Consider the following 20188-nt stretch of genomic DNA (forward strand, 5'->3'; position numbering starts at 1 on the left):
ACATACATTGAGAGAGGATTTCCCAGCCGTATTTTAAATGATATATTTGAACGACAGTGTTCTCGTGAAAATCAGCTGAGATATCGAAGAACAACGGCGAAATTCGACACACAAAACAAAAGCCCAATGTTCCGACCGCTCATTAGCCTAAATGGGATGCACTATGACCAGATTTAAAATAAAAACGAATCCTCTGTTGAGAATGTTCGGATTCAAGATTATTAATGTGAAAAATTGTATTACGCACCCGTAGCTAGACAGCAAGTAAGTTAACCTAATTAAACAGTCCATTTGTATTTTGAATTCGTTACAAAAATATAGACGTGTTTATATTAAAAAAAAATCAGGGGGCCTTGGCTACATCTGTTTGTCTATGCGCAATTGGTACAAATACGTTACAAAGACACGTTGAACTTTAGGAGTACACATCAATAAATCTACTTGCATTCTGATTCAAAAGGTGTCCAAAGTACAAAGTGTCAATAAATCCAAATTTCAGTAAACGTTTGCTTTGTTTTTAAATTTGCGCTGACGGCACATATCTAAAAACCGAAGGAAGGTACTGAGTGCTGTATTTTGTTCTTGGTATGGAACGTGTCGGGGAAAGGCGTGCGATCTTCAACCGACTTTTAACCGAATAGCTTTTAAGAAACAGTGAGGGGGGAGAGAAGGATGGAACGTTCATGTTCTTATATTGCTGTTCTCATTCACAATACCCGGCTGGATTAGACGCTGTCTCACCCCTCCCTCCCTCCCTCTCTCTCTCTCTCTCTCTCTCTCTCTCTCGCTCACTCTCTTTTCTTTTCATAGCATTCTCTCACACGCCTCCTACCAGAAGCCCGCGGTTTGTCAGTTTGGAGATGCCGAAACGAGTGGTAAATGGAATCAACGATAGACGCCTAACTCTGAACAGGACCTAAAATAAATGCCGGAGAGGATAAGAGGAAAACTACGTATATCCCTTGACTCTCACCAAAACCACTATGCCGGGAAAGTCATGGAGACCATCAACAGAATCCTCCAGGAATAACTGTCTGTGGAATTTGTGCGTAATTTCGGATCAGCCAAACTCATCTAATCTCATACATTTTTTATAACAGATACATGACTCAACGCAAAATACATTCAGTTCATGTAAACGCCTGAAGGTACAGATATTTAAGGGAAGTCTATATTTAAACCTGAAAATGAGTTCCTATTTCATAAATTCTTTCTTTAGTAAATTCAAAGGAAGTGACTCTTTGCGCCCTGGCTATTATGAATGTGCTGGGTATGCGCAGGACTTTGGGACCAGACCAGCTGTGTTGTATGGTCATAACAGTGGATCTTCCTTCCAACACGCTACTCAGCTATCCGAGTTTTATCATAATGGCTCTTCAGCGCTCTCCCACGCATCCTACCAACAAAACCCGTGCGCTGTGACATATCACGGAGAGGCTGCGGGCAACCTCTATGGACAGGAAGCGTTACAGAGGCAAACCATTTTCGGAAGCCAAGATCAGGATTTAGCACAGTTCGGTGACTACGGTTTAAAGGCAAACTGTATCATCAGCGAGGACCCAGAGAGCACGGAACAATGTCAGCCACAACTCTTCCCTTGGATGCGACCTCAAGGTGAGAATGAACTTGCCAAACACAAATCTTTTATAAGTATACATAAACACCGAATATAACCAAAATGACCCCACTAACGCAATAGACACTTTTATTTAATATGTATGAGATGAGTAAGTAGGCCACTTTTGCAGTTAAGTTGCCCAGACATGTAATCCACATAAAAGGATAAACATGTATACAACGTCTTCAAGGAATTGTGTGTGACAGACTGCAGAATGTGAACCTGCAGGCGCAATGTGTTATAGAAGTGCTTTTCATGTTTCAGAGAAGGTCTCTTCCGCTGATGAAACTGACAAAAAAACTTTTAATGGGATATCTGGCATTTCATGAGTGTTGTTCTGAAGCTGTGCATCTTGTTTCACAGTTGCCGGGCGAAGGCGGGGCAGGCAGACATACAGCCGCTATCAGACGTTAGAGCTGGAGAAGGAGTTCTTGTTCAACCCTTACCTGACCCGCAAGCGGCGAATCGAGATATCGCACGCTCTCCATCTGACTGAGAGACAGGTGAAGATTTGGTTCCAGAACAGGCGTATGAAATGGAAGAAAGAGAATAATAAAGACAAGTTTCCTAGCAGCAAAGCGGAACAAGAGGAGATCGAAAAACAAAGAAGAGAAAGCGTCCAGGGAACAGAGACGCACCTGTCAAAAGAAGAGGATTCTGAGAAAAAATAAACTGTTGAGAGAGAGAGAGAGAGAGAGAGAGAGAGAGAGAGAGAGAGAGAGAGAGAGAGAGACAGACAGCGAAAATAGGCATTTGATGTCGTGGAACAATATGAAGTTACTGTCTGTAAAAAAAGAAAATGAAAAGATTCAATAATATCAGAGTTGGGGAACCTTATCCTTTTTGAACAGCTATCAAAAGTAAATAGCAACTTTCCAGTGAAGTTGGTTGGCTCCTTTGTTTGTTCAAATAAACATACACTTGAACAAGGCACTTCATTTAATTTCTTAGATACAAAGCATAGTGTTGTGTTAGTTATAATAATGTAAATCATTTTCAGCACTGTCTAAACCCCATGTAGCCTATATAAACTGTTTAATTTGACCCTAGGAGAGAACTGACGGAAGTGAGTATTACTGTTTATAGCTAAACAGAAGCACTTTTTTTTAAACCTTTATATTGTCATTTGGCTACCTGGTAAAGTACTTGTTTAGGCATAAAACTTGACAACCAAACTACCTATTTTATGGGTGATTGTGTCTATTATGAATTTTTGCAATGCTTTACTAAGAGAGCATGCATTTACGCACAAATTTGGTGTTAAATTGTTAATCCTATGCATTTTCAAACGTGTTGTTCAAACAATAGAAGCACTTGATCGTTGTCTAAGCATTGTTTCTGCTTTCTTTAACTGAAAGTGGCAGAGGATGTGAGGTACAATAAAAGTTGTAGAGGAGAATCCTTTGTCTTTGTTTGTTGTCTTTTAACTGCATCCCCTTTTAATACGGTGTAAGTAAGTTCTGAGACATTGTCCTCAGACCGCTGACCGCCTATATAAACGGCACCTGAGGAAAACTCTCTATATGAGCATATAGGCCAGACTAAAATTAGCTTATGAATTAGCCTGTAATTTTGAACGCAAGACAGAGGTTTAAAAACTAGTATGGAAATAAAGACCAGGGCGTTTGTGTGTGGGCGTTTCCCGGATTCTCATTCTTCATTTTCCAACATAAACAGCAACAATAATAATCATCAGTAAAAACAGACAAAAACAGTCCTGTTTTACTAAACGCTTTACGCGTATGCGAGAAATAGCCATGTTACCTTTGGCTCCACTGAAAGGGACTTTAAAAAACGTTGAACTTGTAGATTTAAATATTTTAACTACCAAGCATGGACCAGAGTTCAGACAAGCGTATTTACAAAGAGACGAACAAACCAATATGGTTACGTCTTTCAGCCTATTCCAACGATTTCATTTTCGAGTCCTCTCTGCTGAGGAAAGCACGTGACTCCTTTAATCAGTTATTGTTCATTTGGGCCGAAGAACGAAGCTTTGAAACATAACATTTTAGCCCTTTGAATCAAACTGAATTTCACATTGTGTATCTTATTCCAGGATTTTAGGAATGCTTTAGGCCAGGTTTTAATCCAGAATTGGGATCTACCGAAAAAAACACACTGATTCATTATGACCACTGATTCATTATGGGAGTTCCACTACACGTAGCTCACTTTGGTCGTTAAATGGATTATTTTTGTTCCTTTCCCGCCCTCTCTTCATTTGTGACGATTCTAACCTATTTTCGTGGCAAAACAATGTTTTCCAAATTTGATTACTGAGTGTTTTTAAAGCCTGGGTCGGCCCAAAAACTGGCAACCGTTCTTAAACCAAATGAACTAAAGACGTTCACTGTAAAACCGATTAAGATCGGTCTGTGCTAACACACATTAGGCTATATCATATTTTGCGTTGTCACATACTATATTAAATAGGTTATGATAACAGCCGCGGTGCAGAAGTTTACAGCCGAAGAAATAAGAAAACGATTTGGAGTTTTGGAATTTATTTATTTATTTTTGCTGAACTCGCATGCTGCAAATTGGACTACGCGAATGACTTTGGCCTAATTTGTAAATTGTTTATTGATCTGAATTCCTTCTTACACTCAAGTGATTTCCCTTGACTCAGTAGGATGTCTTCCACTTTACCATTGTAATGATCACTGACTGTTCCAACATTAATACGCACCCGTCTTCAAATCACAGTTTTGAACAATTCCAATTATAAGTGAAGCTGTCTTTTAAAATGGCACATTCTGTGAGGTATATCATGTGTAACCGAAGACAGGTCAACCGCTCAACTCAAATAATCAATAAAGAATTATGAATCATAAGCCAGTGGATTCAATATTTGTCAGGTTTTAAAAACATGGAGTGTGAAAGTCGGCGCCACACATTACACCTCCTAACTTACACATCCTGTGTGTTTAGGTGAGAACAAACGCGCTCGAGCATCCAGTTCAACCCTACTGACGTAACCCGGCCCCATTTAGACTTTCTTCGATTTCCCCCAACGACGTTATTTGCACTGATGTAATTACATGAAAAATAGGACTAAACAAATCCAAAAAGGGAAGATTCAGATCCAGTGTATTAATATAGCATTTCTAATTTAGTTGAAACTGTTAGCAGCCTAATGTCGAGATGAAATAGTGTTCACTTATTTTCTGAATTCGATGTACTGTCGTCCGGTCTTCCGTTTGTTTAAGTTTCTCAGTGTATTAGATTTAGAATGAGGCACTTGTAAGACCGCAGTTTGAACCAAACGCAATATGGTTCTTGTGGAGTTTGCATTTGTTCAATATTTGTTAGACTGTTGGAGCTGCATGCAGGCTGTTTCCAATGTTAAGACGTAAAACAAGAATTCAGTTTTCATGGGATATTTTATTTAGCTGATCTGGTTTTTCTTTGATTTTGATTATTTTGCATGGCGGCCAACGGAGAGCATTTACGCGCATTTAGATAGAGAAGAGCAAGGGGCACTGACAGCCTGGTACTTGCACGTTAGAATATGCAACTTTGTAATTTGTTCGATATGAAAACTAAACTAAGAACAAAAACAACAGCAACAAAAATCGATTACTTAGTCATGTCATAGAAATGTATCTAGACGAACGGAAAGAAAGACATACAGCCAGACACAATGCAAAGGAAGACAGTGGTCTCTATTCACAAATTGTATCAAGTCCCCATTTTCTCTTCAAACTCCATGGTTATGCATTTCCCTCATGTACGTGTTCATACTTGTTCATTTATTTTGTTTCATTTTATTTTTGATGAAGGCTTAATTAATTTTTTTTTAATAAAGAAAACATCTTCCTGTAATATTGATTTCTCAACCTGATTCGCGACAGAACCCCTGTCAGAATATCGAACAGACCTAACGGACAGGTACAGACGGTCACTATGCATTGTATGACGTTAGATATAACTTTTCCTTCGTTAAGTTCGTTTCCTTTTTTATCATATCATTTTACTTTTTTTCCTTTTCTTTTTTTCTTGCTGTTGCTTTGTGTGTGCACATCGCTTTTTGAAGTCAGTGTTATTTGGCCGAAGCATATCTTATCTAAAGCTATAATATATTTAGCTTTTTAAATAATATCTTCGGATTTTAAAATATGCAGAAAGGTATAATATATTGATATGTATTAACACCACTGTAAAAGACCGAAATAATTTAACAGACCAGTATGAAGCTGAGACTCATAGCTCCAATCTACGTGAACTCTCAAATCAGTGTCCCCACGTAAAGATGCACAGGTCTGGGAGAAAATATTCAGGCTGGGCCTCACAGTAAGCCGAGATCATGTGAAATTTTCGTTGAATTTACACTAAATTCTCTTCGTTCAACATAAATTACATACCCTCACCAATCAGTTACAACATCTCTTAATGCAATTACCAATTATCGTTCGGATATAACAAGAAATCTGTATCGAAAAAAACACTCCGGTGCATTACAGGTCTTGTGGATTTCCTTAAAAATTTGACTAGAAAAGCTCAAGTAAGATGAGGGAACATCTTGTGCTTGAAAGTATCATTATCATCCTTAATAAAGACCTCATACACATTTAAGCAGATTATTTAGCCTATCCGGATTACCTAGTTTTTAAAAGGCTCCCTGTTTTTTTTTGCGCACACAAAAAGACAAAACTAAACAAAACAAAAAACTTTTTGAACTGGTACATATGTTCATGAATAGTCAAATTAAAGTGATTTCACTTACAAACATTTTCATTTAGCGCAGATATCGAATGCCTGTCAGTTGGCGCAACGAAGTCCCATCACTGAATTGAAGTACAGTCTATAGAGAAACAAGAACTTGTACAGTAAAATTATTTATTAACAGTACAATATTATTACATTCTACATTTTAAACTAAAATAGGAACAGATTACGATTAAGCTGTGAGTCTCACAGTCCACAGATGTTGTGCACAATGACGGAACCGTGGATCCGAATAGCAACACGGATGCGTGGGGTTATATTGCTTTATTGCCCCAATAAACGTCGGAAATGTTTCGTCTTTGTCGTGGTTTTGCTCAGGACTGCTCGGGCAAATTGTTTAAAATCTGACACTTTCCTTTTGACCTTTTTTTCATGTTAAGTCCTTGCGAATCCGGTCATTCAATAAATACCCTCCACATTCTCAACACAAAGTTTTGCTTTTTGGATGAGTGCTGCTCCGTGGCATGAATTAAACTGTAAATGTTTAGGCGTAATTATAACTGGAAAAGACTAAATAAACGACAAAAACGACAATGCTGTTATAGATCGAGGGTTTGCTTTTCCTGGCTGCCTGAAAGTTGCCAATGAACTGCTGTCCAAAATAAGGAGAGCTAACGAATTTTTGGTCTTTTGTCTGGATAGCTTAGGCTGCTTATTAGGTGTCTTTGAATGTACAAATTACATTCACCAAATTACCGGGATATTATAGGCCTAACCTGCTCAAAATTCCTATCTCTCTTACTTTATACTCTCAACGGCGGCAGGTAACAAATATATTGGAAAAAGACTTTCAGGTTTTCCGAAAAAGATGGCGACGACAGCTTATCTGCTGCAAAAGCACCCATGAAGCAAAGCAATAAACTCCCGGTTGTTTATGAAAATTTACAACTTTGTGATAGAACTTTATGAGTGTCTCGGCTTTTTGATTGGCTGAGCGCAGTCATGTGAACACGTCGCTGTGAACATGAACTTTTTATGATTTCCCAAGTGGTTATAATGCGGCATTCTTTTGGTCATGGTGCAATCAGTAAGACCTCTTTCTTCATATATATAGGCCTACTTTTTCTTTTTTGTGAATATTAGCAATTTGCAGTCTTTTTCCCGGATCCGCTGCTCTTAAAAGATGGATGAAGCGCACCACCCCGGGCATGCTAATATGGACAAACTGGTGTTTCCGTCTCCGTATGGAGTGAATGAGTCAAAATTTGACAGGAAGATCAAGTTATTTTGGGGAAAAGTCACGAACTGGCCGAATTATTTTTTTTTCAACGAACACGAAAACCTGGCAGCCCAGCTAGCCACTGATTCATTTGGAATGCACAGCACAGCCAGGCGGATATCATCAAGAACGGTAGGACCGTCATATTCACCATCCTACTCCTGTGTGTTTACTCAGCCTACCACTCTTAATTCAAGCATGTAAAACGCGAATCTCAATGAAGATTTGAGCTTCCAAAGCTAATCATTGTTCGGATCAACTGGGAGCAAAACTATTTTCAAGCTTTACATGTGTTTGCCGCCCCCCTCTTCCTTCATTCTGTGGGCGCTTTAGTGCTTACATTAAAGCTGTCGATTTTACTGTATGCTATCAGTCACAAAATGGCCGCACTATTCAGATGATGTTCGGAAGGGTTAATAGTATTTCGGGTATTTCTCAGGTCGTCCTAATTTTTTTTTTCAATACATCTTGGATCGGACGAATTCTTGTGATGCGAGGTGGCTGCGTGGAAGAGGCCTGTAGCCTTATTGATGTGAAGGTGGTTAAGGTATATACATTGTCTCGTCGTATGTCCTTTACATGTCAAGTTGACGACGGCATTTTATTCTCGCCTGAGAAGGCGTTCCCTAATTAGGTGTATGGTTTTTGCTTATTTAAGACATATAGGGATCATAGCCTTTAATAAAATGTGTATAACGCTCCTAGAGCCCTTTATTGCGCTCCCGTCTTAATCAGGTATGACTCACTTCAATACGGTGAAGTAAAACGATTGTGTTGTTCTGGTGGCCAGATTAACAATTTGGAATTGTTTAGAGCAGCAATCTAAAACCTCGATTTTCACATCCTCAAGTAACTCCTATTACTTGCTCAGTAGAGCCATCTAGTGACACGGAATAGAATCTTGTGCTACATTTTTCCATGTTTTAAATGGAGAGGAGCGTAGTTTAATATGTAGGCTATGTGTTTTCTGAAACTTTAACGTTTAGCGCAGTAAACTACTTCCATTTAAAAAGAACATGATCTCTGTGACACTGCGGTGAATTCAGGGTGGCTGGAAAGGGGATACTGAGGATAAAACGCTTGTTGTTCGAGCCCATGATACTGCTTGATGTATGAACTAAACCATTGCAATGGGATTTCTGTTGTTCTGCTTGCTTTGACTAACGCTTTGGTGTCATAGTGTTTCGCTAACTCGTCATTCTTAGAGGGATTGGGGTGGGGGGTGGTGGAGGGAGGCTGCGATGCGGTGTTCTTATGATCCTGCGAAGGGCAAATTTGCAAACCCGGTGTTCAGTGACATGGAAGGTAAATTTGTCCTTCAGAGTGAATGAATGAATGAATAAATAATTAATATAAATAAACATATACACTTATACACACATACATTCAAACATACATAAATACTGACGGTATACATCGAAATATTTGGCCACACGGCAGAGTATTGAAACGATCAGAACACATGATCAAACCATTTAAATAATTATACATGCATATATATCAGTTACATACAGTGAACAGGAAGTAATTGATTTTTTTTTTTTTTTTTTTGCATTTTTTTCCAGCGTTTAAATTGAAGGACATGGCGCTGTTGTTTTTTGCTTGCTGACAGAGGTAATGGAATATCAATGAGTGCTGACGAATTGCCACCAGCGGTGGCATTTTGCTGAAATTCGATGTAGATTATTCTATATCAATTTGATATTATTCATATTTTGGCTTAAACACCAAGGCGACTTCACTGTGTATAACAAAAAAATTCTGGTAAAATGAAATGGATTTACGCAGTCTATCTTTCATGTATTTGGGGTCAGTGAATGATGTTTTGCGATATCTCAGAGCGTGGTTTCTAAACAGCCTTTGACAAAACGAAGTAAAATGAAGCAATGTCAGATTGCACACCAGACTGTGTTAATTCTTTTAATACCACAACTTTCATAACAACTGTCTCAATATTCAAGGCCTCCATCTCTAACACTTTATTTCTGCAGAATATTCGTTTACGTCATATGCTGCAATTTTTTTTCATTCTAACATTTAAACAAACAATCCATAATTTTTTTATAACCCACTTTTATAGCCGTACGTTTCAACCGTTACAGAGTAGTGTTCAATATACGGCGAACAGTCTGTGTTTTTCCTTGCAGTGACACAGTGAAAGAGTTTTGTATACACTTACGTGGGGAGAAGAACTGTGCAATTAACCACTGCCCCCACCCCACCCCCCAGCCACACTCACTCACAATATCACTACCACTACCACCTAGTCTACACAAACATAGACAAATGCCAAAAACTATCCTTCATATCCTTCTTTAGAAATAAATATTTTATGCAGAATTCACCTTAAGCCTACCCAGAATTCCGTCAAAACAGAAAGCCAGAGAAGTTAGTACTTGTCAGTAATGTTTGACTGAACGATAGAATTACAATAAAAATTAAAATGCAGTTGCTATAAATACAGTGGTCGTTTAACGCACATGCATTTGCATACATCCCTTTCTTTCAAGGGCTCCGCATGAAAACTAGACAAGCACTTAGGCTACATCGTAGGATATCTAGGGACACGAGAGAATAGTGAAAGGAGAAAGCGCTCACTCTTTTGTTCATTTGACATAACTACAGTTTCTGTACAAACAGTATGAGTACATACTGGGGTCAGCACGGGGCTGGATGAGGAAGAGACCGAGTGTGAAGGCGCGTTTGGGTTTTAGCAAGTGCGCACGAAAGAGGTGATTTTCTTGTAAAGGTGAAGTTTTCCCCTAGCCTCGAAAACTGCATACTGCTTGTCATGAACCTAGCAGTGCTAAATTATAAAATCACCATCACCTTTCAGAACCGTTTTGAGCGTAGAAGAGAGAGTGCGAGGTATACACTTAAAACGCAAGGACGAAGAGAAGGTTAGCCTATAGTCGTGTAATATATCTCAGATAGCCTAGATCTCTTCTGATGAGCTTAAATATACTCGGATTTCGTATTTATGCAATGAGTGGTGATATTGTTTAAAAAAATGAATAACGAAACTATTTGTTCAGACCTTTTAAAATCAAATTTGTTACTTGATGCGTTTTTTTCCGTCTCGTGTCACATAATTGCCAACATTAGCGTAGCCTGTTACTTGAACAAGCTGAGTGCGCCGTTTAGTACTACTGTATAAGTGCATATGATCTGAATTGTCAGTGGAAAGGTGGAAAACGGAGACAAAGTGCTGGCGCTTCGACTTGCCTTGGATCACCCCCCCCCCCCTCCCCTCCGTGTTGTTCTGCTGCCACAGAGGCTCGCGATTGGTTCAGTCTTTGATCAGCTGGTGCAGCTCCCCTCGGCCTCACATTGGCACCTCGCCACCCCCCCCTTTCCCTCCCGGCTAAAACCAAATCTCACATAAACTAATGGCAAAACGACTTGGACTATAAAAGACGACAAATCATAACACTCGGACAATAACAGTGGCCACCCAATGAGTTCGTATTTCGTCAACTCAACTTTTCCCGTGTCTCTAGCCGGGGGACAAGAGTCTTTCTTGGGTCAGTTGCCGTTATATTCTTCCGGATATACAGACCCATTAAGACACTATCCTAGTGCTACGTACGGAGGTACCAATGTTCAGGACAAGGTTTATACTCCCTCATATTACCAGCAAACCAGTGGTGTCTTTGGCCGTCCTGGTACCACGGCTGCTTGCGACTATACCACAACCAATATTTACAGAGACGCTGACCGCTCGTGTGCGCTTGGAGGGCTCGAGGATCACCCGCTGGTTTTAACTCAAGACCAGTGCAAGACGGACTGTACCGAGCAGAATACAGATGGATATTCTTACAGAGAGAATAAATCGTGCACTCCAGTTTACCCGTGGATGCAAAGGATGAACTCCTGCAACGGTAAGTTGAGCAACACATTCTGCATGTTTACACACCGCACTTAGGGGGTTCTGATTTTACACAGTGTACTGTGACAGATACTGCGATCAACAGTGCGTTGTTACAGTCAAGAGACTTTTTCTCCGAGATAGCGTTTCTCTGGCTGTCAGTTGATATCAAACTCATCAGACCAACCACAGTTATGCAGTTATAAAGTACACACTGAATATGTATATACATATATATATATATATATGAATAATGACAGGAGATGTCTTCCCTCCACAAATGTCATGTAACACATGGTTTGATGTTTGGTTTACCTTTGCTCAGTTAAATAGAACCAGAGTACTTATTGTACATTACATAGAGGGTACACTGCATCGTTTCCCTATGAAACACAAGAAAACGGTGCAAATAAATAAACGCAAGTAAGGCGTTGTAAAGCGTAAAATCTGTCAAGCATCTCAGTCATTACATCGAGCAATGCAGGGCTTAACTAAATTTACTTACTGTGGTCAGTAGCGGTAACTCTGTTGCTGCTACTATTTCTAAACTGGAATATCACAGACATTGATTTTGACAAGATAAACAATAATTTAATGTTACATTGGCCTAACGTACTTTGCAAATGATTATTGTTTTGTTTTTTTATTGGTCGCATGCCAACGTTTTTGTCTCTTTACTCGTGTTTCACAGGAGTATCTGGGACCACTGGCCGCAGGGGTCGTCAAACATACACTCGTTTCCAGACTCTCGAGTTGGAAAAGGAGTTCCATTTTAATCGTTATCTGACCAGACGACGCAGAATTGAGATTTCCCACGCGTTGTGTCTAACAGAGCGACAGATAAAAATTTGGTTCCAGAACCGAAGAATGAAGTGGAAAAAGGAGAACAAAATGATGAACTCAACAAAGGCCGGCGAAGAGGAAGACAGTGGAAAAATCGGTTAAATACTTAAGACGTACCATCCAGAATAATCAAACAAATGATTTCCTGCATTTTTATATGCATGCATGCTGTACACTAATTTTGAAAGGGAGGGAAATGACTCAACGGATACTGCCTAATTTATGATCAGCCTCGGAGAGACTTGTTAGACACGAAAAACGTGTGTTGTTATGGTTTAAAAAACCATGCAGCCTAAGACAAGAGAGTGGTAGACGTCTAAAAAGAACACGTCGTTTGAATTACCACTGTGTATTTTTGGTATTGTATTTGTTGTTCTGTCAATAGATAAATAGTCGAATTAAGATCCATTTGGTCAGATTATAACTTTATTATGATTATATTATAACTGGAACTACTTAGGGGTAGCCATGGCCAATTGACGGCACAGGTTATTGCCCGGTCAGGAGGATCCTGCGTTGAGACTTTATTTTGAAACACTGTGTTTGAATTAAAATGTCTTCTGATAATTTATTCTGATTGTCTCATTTGTGTATGTGCACATGTCAGTGAGCTATCCAATAGTATTTGTCAATACATTTTGTCAATAAAAGAGAATGCTTAACAACTGTTGTAAGGTTTTTTTGTATACCTTTGTGTGTGTGTGTGCGTGTGTGTGTGTGTGTGAGAGAGAGAGAGAGAGAAAGAAAGCGAGAGAGAGAGAGAGAGAGAGTCTGTGTATATGTTTCTGTATTATATGGTATTAGAGTGTTATTGGCTCCATAGCAACTGTAGGCCTGTTTGTATCTGTTGAGCGGCATGAGTCCAACTCTAAGCTACATGGGAAACAATGAAGAAGCACTGGACCTGCTGAACGATGTAAATATTACACAGATTGCACGTTGTATCACCACAATCTGTGGGATCCTGTTATATTACGATACAGCAGCTGATTTAAGGATAAAGGGGTCAGTCCATCATGATTTTAACCCCGTTCCTCCAAAAAAAAAAAAAAAGAGAAAGAAAAAGAAAGAAAAAAAAGCAGCTTTTTTTCTTGGCTGTGGTTGTGTCATTAAATAGCTTTAACGAAAAACCATTATCATAAAAATGAATAGCCTATCATTGATGCATTGTTTGCGTGAATATTATTTAGAGAATCTTTTCTTTATTTGTACGGAGCTGATAAGTTGGGTTTCAGGAAAACTACTGTAGAAATAGAATAAGATATGGCGTTTTCACGAGCACTTATCAATGCTCCCAGTAGGTGACGCCCTCAGCTAACACGGCGTACAGAGCGCGATGGGGAGGCACCATTGAGTTGGGCTTAACAATCATCATTTCGTCATCATTTGTAACCATAGAGCATAAATTACCTCTTGAAGTCATCAGAGAGAATTTACGACTGGTCAACAAAGGCACGTGATGCCCTAACGCACTCCCATATTTGGCCGCATACACGGCAAAAACGAAGTACAGTACATTGATATAATTCATTATTACATCATAAATTGTCCGGCGCAGGATTATAGCAACCAAGATCTACAGATCGAGACCTTAAAAATAGGCAAATGAGCTCTTATTTTCTAAACTCGTTCTCAGGGCGCTATCCAAATGGGTCCGACTATCAGTTACTAAATTATGGGACTAACGGCGCTATGAACGGTTCTTACAGAGACTCTGCCAGCATGCATTCTGGCTCTTTCGGCTACAACTACAATGGAATGGACCTGACTGTAAATCGTTCAAACACCAATGCCCATTTCGGTTCAGTTGGAGACAATTCCCGCGGTTTCCAAACCGCGGGCCCGGACACCCGGTATAGGCAGTCGAGCTGTTCGCTCTCGTCTTCAGATCCTCTGTCTTGTGCCAACAACGAAACTCTGGAGCTGAAAGGCTCCTCTACCCCATCTGACCAGAGCACAAACGCGGGCAGCAACAGACTCGCAAACAGCAACAACCTTACCAGCAGCAATAGCACACACTTTGCAGAAACAGACGACACTAACGTCTCTTCAGAGACCGAAGAAGGCGCACACAACACCAACAATCCTACTCCACGGGCGCAGAAACAGGAATCTATTGCGACCTCAACTACAACACCAAGCGACGGTCAAACACCACAAATATTTCCATGGATGAGGAAACTGCACATTAGCCATGGTATAAATGTCCCCGTTATTGTGTTTTATATATTGTTCTTTTTATTGTTTTGAATTGTTTTTGTAGCGATTCGATTAATCGAAATAGACATAAATTACTCAAGCGTAGCTTACTCACAGACTGGATAAGAGAATGTGTTAGTGAAATGGATACATTTCTTAAGAGGCGGACAGTGATGTTATAAAAACACTTAAGTTGGTCTTAACTCTATTAGCCTATTTTTGACGGAGAGAAAGAAACGTAGGCTAACCTATTTCTTAAAAACAACCAGCACGGTTGATAAAAGACTTTTGTGTTGAGTCTAATTCGAAATTTTGTGATTCACGAACGATATTATGTTGCTCACAGTATTTAACGACGGGAATGTAATAACAATGGAAAGCTGAAATTGGTTTTAGAGACAGTAAGCGTGTGATGTCCGCTTGGACCTGATAGTATTTATTTACTTGTTCCGATATGTTAATTGTCATCTCTTTACTTTGTTCATACTGTGTAGATATGACTGGACCTGACGGTAAACGGGCCCGAACTGCCTACACCCGCTATCAGACGCTAGAGCTGGAGAAAGAATTCCATTTCAATAGGTATCTAACCCGGAGGAGGAGAATAGAGATAGCCCACGCGCTTTGCCTCTCGGAGAGGCAAATTAAGATCTGGTTTCAGAATCGGAGGATGAAATGGAAGAAGGACAATAAACTCAAAAGTATGAGTCTCGCTACAGCAGGGAGTGCTTTTCAGAACTGACCCTTATTGAGACTACTGTTACGGTGCTGCACCGTTTTTCGGCTTGGTAAAAAAAAAAAAAAACAGTAGACAGCAATTCAGTTCATATGTGGTACTGATGCTACACGTGCGGTGTCATCCACTGAGTATTCTCGGCAATTATGCGTAAGTGGCATTTGTTATTGCCATAAATTGAGTGTAGATGTCATGTGTCAGATTTATACATTCGTGGAAGTAAGCATGTTCTGTGTGAGATCTATATGGTATGAAACGTATTCAACTATATTTTACAGGGAGAAAATTAAGTACTTTCTCCACCTAGTTAACCGTCAGAAACAAAATTCTTCTCTGCTTAGCTTTGTCAGCAACGTTGGTGTGTATTTCATTCTACATTTTATTGCCATATTTATGCTTCTGTGCCGGGCTTGTTCAGTTCGTGTAGAAGATTTGCTGTAAGCTAACAAAAAATACACCCTCTCTCGCTGCACTTATATTTGTTTGATTATGTTGCAATACAAAAATAGATTTTGGCCAGCAAAATGTTCCATAAAGAATGTAAAAATGCTCAATGTGATCGATATGAATTTTGTTAGTACCCAACGTGAATGGTGAACTGTCTGTGTTTAAGATGGAGAACAAATTAATATTGCTATGCTGTGAGTCATTTTTGCTAGGTTTTTGTATTTGTGTATTCACCTGAAAAGGGTAAAGTAATTTGAAAAAAATAAAAAATAAATAAATAAATAAAGCATCAGTCCTGTAATATCTGAACTTTTTCCTTTTTCGAAGTCCGCCTTAGAAGGCTGTGTATCAAAAACTTGAAGCAGCAACGTTCTTAAGAAGCAACTAAAACTTGTGAAACGTGGACATTCTTTTGTGAATAGAACTAACTTCAACTTATAATAAGCAATTTTCAAGCAAATCTGTCATCGTAAGTGTACATATTACCAAAATACACTGGATACTTATGTAATTTTGCTGACTTTCAAATAGATCTCAAACATTTCGCCCAACGAGAAGCTGCGGAGAGCATGCGAGTCTTATGAAGACAGTCGTGGTACTTGGCGAGAAATTAAATATGAAGCAAAATTCATGAAGGATCGTTTCTCCAGCGGGAATTAACCAAGCGTTTTTGTTAGAAGTAAACGACGAATATGAAAACTTACCTTGTAGCGGTCATTTTAAAAATCGGCTGAATTACAGATCTTTGAGTATAGCTTATGGACATACATTTAAATATGTCCGACATATCTATATCATGAACGCAGGGTGAGTTTTTCCTTCTCGAGGTCCAGTCTATAACATAGACATATACCACTCAGATGGTCTAAAAAGTCACGTGGGGTCCATAAAGTTAGTTTTATGGTTTTGGGGAGTTGACAATGTGCAACATAATTCACATTCTTGTATGTAACTGACGGTTTAACTGCTTCAGCGAGATTCTAAAGGTTGTACTTAAAGCGTGTGGTCCATTTCTGCACCCTGCCCAGCACAGTCAATATACGAGCTCTTGGATCCTGGCCTCAAATATTTTCTTAAAATTTAAGGCGGATTTGCAACTGTGAAGAGACAGCATCTGCAAGTAAGTTTGTTTAATTTCCCCCCAAATTCTTATAGGTAGGCCTACACGTGGTTCAGCGATGCAAGCTAATGAAATATTGCAGCGCAGTAGCCTACGCAGCTGAATTTACCGAGCTAACAAATGTTGGGCCTTGTCCAGTGTCTTAAATTAGATAGTGATTTCTCCGAGATTATTGCAGGCATGCAGGTGGAGTTCAGCTGATCGCCCTGAATGCAAACCACAGCGACAGTCACGTTTTACCATAAAGAACGTAAACTGTTCGCTTCATTTTATCTGTTTACGTAACTAAGTTTCATATTTAAGGGCAAGTGACAACAAAAACAACAGTAGTGAAAAAAATGCAAGTACTTCTCTTGTGCTCACCAAGAACATATATAAATATTAGCTCTGTGTGTGTGTGTGCGTGCGCGCGCGCGTGTGTATCTGAGCGCGTGGTTGGGTGTGCTTGCGAGTGTTTAAGTCAGCATATCAAATACGAAGAGGAAAGCATATTCTCATAAAACAGCTATATAACAGCTGGGCTTATTGAAATATGTTGCATATAAACCCAGTAATTATTTGAAAGGAAGTAGCTTGGGCGTAAACTATGCTCTTCCAAATTCATTCTGTTTATTCACTTGCCGAGCTGGGTGCACAGTGTTTTTGTGGCGGGTTTGTTTCCTGACGAAAAAAATATTAACTCGCGTGGTCCCACAGCAAAATCAAGTTAGGCAGTCCTTGCACACGGTAGAATCAGTCCCACAATTCATAACTATTGAAGTGCTTTTGTAACCAGCGTAATGCGTTTTGCATATTGATAGGGGTAATCTGTGCACATTTCTCATCAATTATTCATAGGGAAGAGATCACCGCGAGGTCAGGAGACGAGTGTGGCGAGCACGCCTCCAGAGCGCATGCAGCCAAGGCAGCGCGCCACAGAGTTGCGACCCGTGCAATTAAGCCGAATATGTTCACAGAACGTTGTTTTTTATTCGATGGCATAAAACTTTAGAGACACAATTTTCATGTCTACCAGAAACATTCAAATTTCCAAACAAATTAATGCTATATCTAATTCCGTCGCCAGCCTTAACGAATTTTTCATGAGCTCTGATTAACAATTATCATAGTTTGGACTGAACAAAATTATTCAAGCTGTTGAAAATCCCAGTAAACAGCATCTGTGGTAATCGCTTTCGAGATATTACAATGCAAAAATGATAACGTCCTACATTTTGATTTGAATACATGAATTCTTAATTGTGCAGTCTCTCTCACATAGTCTCAAACATCAGGATCTGCCTATTGTAATATCTCTTGTGCTCTTACCGCATACGGATAGTCAAAATATGCTCGTATTTCCAGTGTGGCGCATCTGAAATTTTCTGGGGATTGCCACTTTCAGAAATAATATGCGTGTATATTTTTCACTGTGATCTTCAGGAACTCATCCACATTGATATCGGGGGGGGTTTAGTGCATATGCAGGTGAACTTCTGATGGTTCGTAATACTGAATGATGCAACACTACTGCATCGCCAGCAGGGCTCGCTTTACACCGAGTTGCCATTCGATGTGTAGGCCTGCTCGAGGTATTCACTCCCAGTTCGGTATTTCTTCAACAATAAAGAGAAACCTTTCAAATAACTTGTTTTTGTCATGTAATGGAAAACTCCTGCTACAAGTTCACTGACAAGAAAATAGTACATTTTGGGGCGTTTCCAGGTGTAGGTTTCTCTGCCCGGACCCTGCTGCCGGGGCTACGATGTCCATGTGCTCCTTTTAAATAAGGACTGGTATAAGCTAATAACCTTAGCTTTATGAGCTCTGCCTGAGAATTCTGGTAGGCAAAGACACACATGCATATAGGTCTAGGCAACACCTTACATTTCTTTGTGCAAGGCCTGGGCGAATAAATTTGACTATTCTTCTGAGAACAAAACGACGATGGGTCACGTTCTGCAGAGGGGGCTCGAGTTCATCCTAAGGTCATCGAACGAGGTGGCTTGTTATGTCGGCCGTTGCTTGGCAATTCGTAATGGAACAAGTCTGCACTGGGCGAGAAAACCTCGTTAGCTGGATAGTTAATTGAATGCAAAAAAAAACGTAAAATGACCTACTCCACATTTACAAGCATTTTCTGCTTTCACGCATTTGTGATATGGACAGTATTATAATAATGTGACCTAATTTATTCAACGTTGAATCATAGTTTCCGATGAGCACCATTTAATTAATGTATTTATTGTTGAATTTTTACATAAACTCCTGTCTGTTCGTGGCAGTCGCGAGCTATCTTAACACCAACACAATACTGAGGTAAACTCTCCATTTAAATGAGACCTCTTACACGAATACTTAGGATGAAATAAAAACGTATACAGACAGGAAGTCGATCCACTACCGAGCGAGCCCCGAGTTCTACTGAGGGTCCACGGACATGGAGGACCCGGTGGGCTGTAGGGTTTTATGGTAGAACCTTATGAGCTATGTAAGTTCAAGCGAATGAAAGCAGTATGAAGCTATAGCATGCAGAAACTGCTTTGCGTAGTCGATGACGTTGACAGCTTTCAAATTTTGGATAAGATGATGTAATGATGATGTAAGAAACTGAATTGTCTTGGAGCTAATTCGAGTGTTAAAATAGTGGATCAAAGTGAATAGAAGAAAATAAAAGAAAGTTTGGTTTCAAAGTCGTTGATAAAGAAAGATGATGTCATAACATTGCTTATGTAATTTCCTCCATGTAGTCTGGGGAAAGTTTAAAGCTACCTACGATGATTTCTAAGAGTCCACAGATGTGGGCTTTAAATCATAAAAAGATTTGGGGAATAATAGAAGAAAAGAAAAAAGCACATGACATGTATTGCTAGTTTATCTGAATGATAATATAGTCTCCGGAGACAGGCTTTAGTTAAAATCTGTGAAACTGCGGTCACATAGTGATGACCTAGTTCCTAATGTACGAGTAACACCAGGGTAACACAGTGCAATTTTTGGTTAAAATCAAAGTAGACTGACGTAGTAACAAATTCAACTCAAGTGAAGATGCCATCTGTCTTCTATATGTACCCTGTAGATCCGAATTTGTGTGGATGAATTTTTAGTCGCAAATTCGCTTCTTGGGGAATATGTAGTTGATGTAAACGCGTCGCTACACATGGAGACTGAAGATGTCAGTTGTGGTATGCATTGCTTATGATTTTGGGTTTTATTTCAGGCACGTTACATTTTGGCTTGTGTGACAATTAATAATTGATATATTGGTCCTACAGGGGCTTTGGAATTGTATCATTTGCAATTTTATAATATAGCCTTATCGTTTGGAGTGGTTTATATTCAGAGACATACAAACAAATCCTTTCTTGCGCGAGTGTCTCTCTCTCTCTCTCCCTCTCTCTATCTTTGTGTGTGTGTGTGTGTGTGTG

The 20188-nt window shown here is 39.5% G+C and overlaps 3 protein-coding genes across 3 annotated transcripts; all 3 read left to right on the forward strand.

The window, feature by feature from the left end:
* Positions 1-1187: 1187 nt before the first annotated feature.
* On the forward strand, positions 1188-2289 carry hoxb8b (homeobox B8b). Its single transcript, XM_030775144.1, has 2 exons — positions 1188-1614; positions 1982-2289. The coding sequence occupies exons 1-2, from the start codon at positions 1188-1190 to the stop codon at positions 2287-2289; spliced, it is 735 nt and encodes a 244-aa protein (XP_030631004.1).
* An 8736-nt stretch (positions 2290-11025) lies between these two features.
* Positions 11026-12381, forward strand: hoxb6b (homeobox B6b). The gene is made up of 2 exons (XM_030773775.1): positions 11026-11449; positions 12128-12381. The coding sequence occupies exons 1-2, from the start codon at positions 11026-11028 to the stop codon at positions 12379-12381; spliced, it is 678 nt and encodes a 225-aa protein (XP_030629635.1).
* A 1503-nt stretch (positions 12382-13884) lies between these two features.
* hoxb5b (homeobox B5b) lies at positions 13885-15220 on the forward strand. Its single transcript, XM_030773822.1, has 2 exons — positions 13885-14476; positions 14973-15220. The coding sequence occupies exons 1-2, from the start codon at positions 13885-13887 to the stop codon at positions 15218-15220; spliced, it is 840 nt and encodes a 279-aa protein (XP_030629682.1).
* Positions 15221-20188: the final 4968 nt, after the last annotated feature.

The sequence above is a fragment of the Chanos chanos genome, chromosome 5 (genome assembly GCF_902362185.1).
Source record: "Chanos chanos chromosome 5, fChaCha1.1, whole genome shotgun sequence".
In the NCBI taxonomy this organism is placed as follows: Eukaryota; Metazoa; Chordata; class Actinopteri; order Gonorynchiformes; family Chanidae; genus Chanos; species Chanos chanos.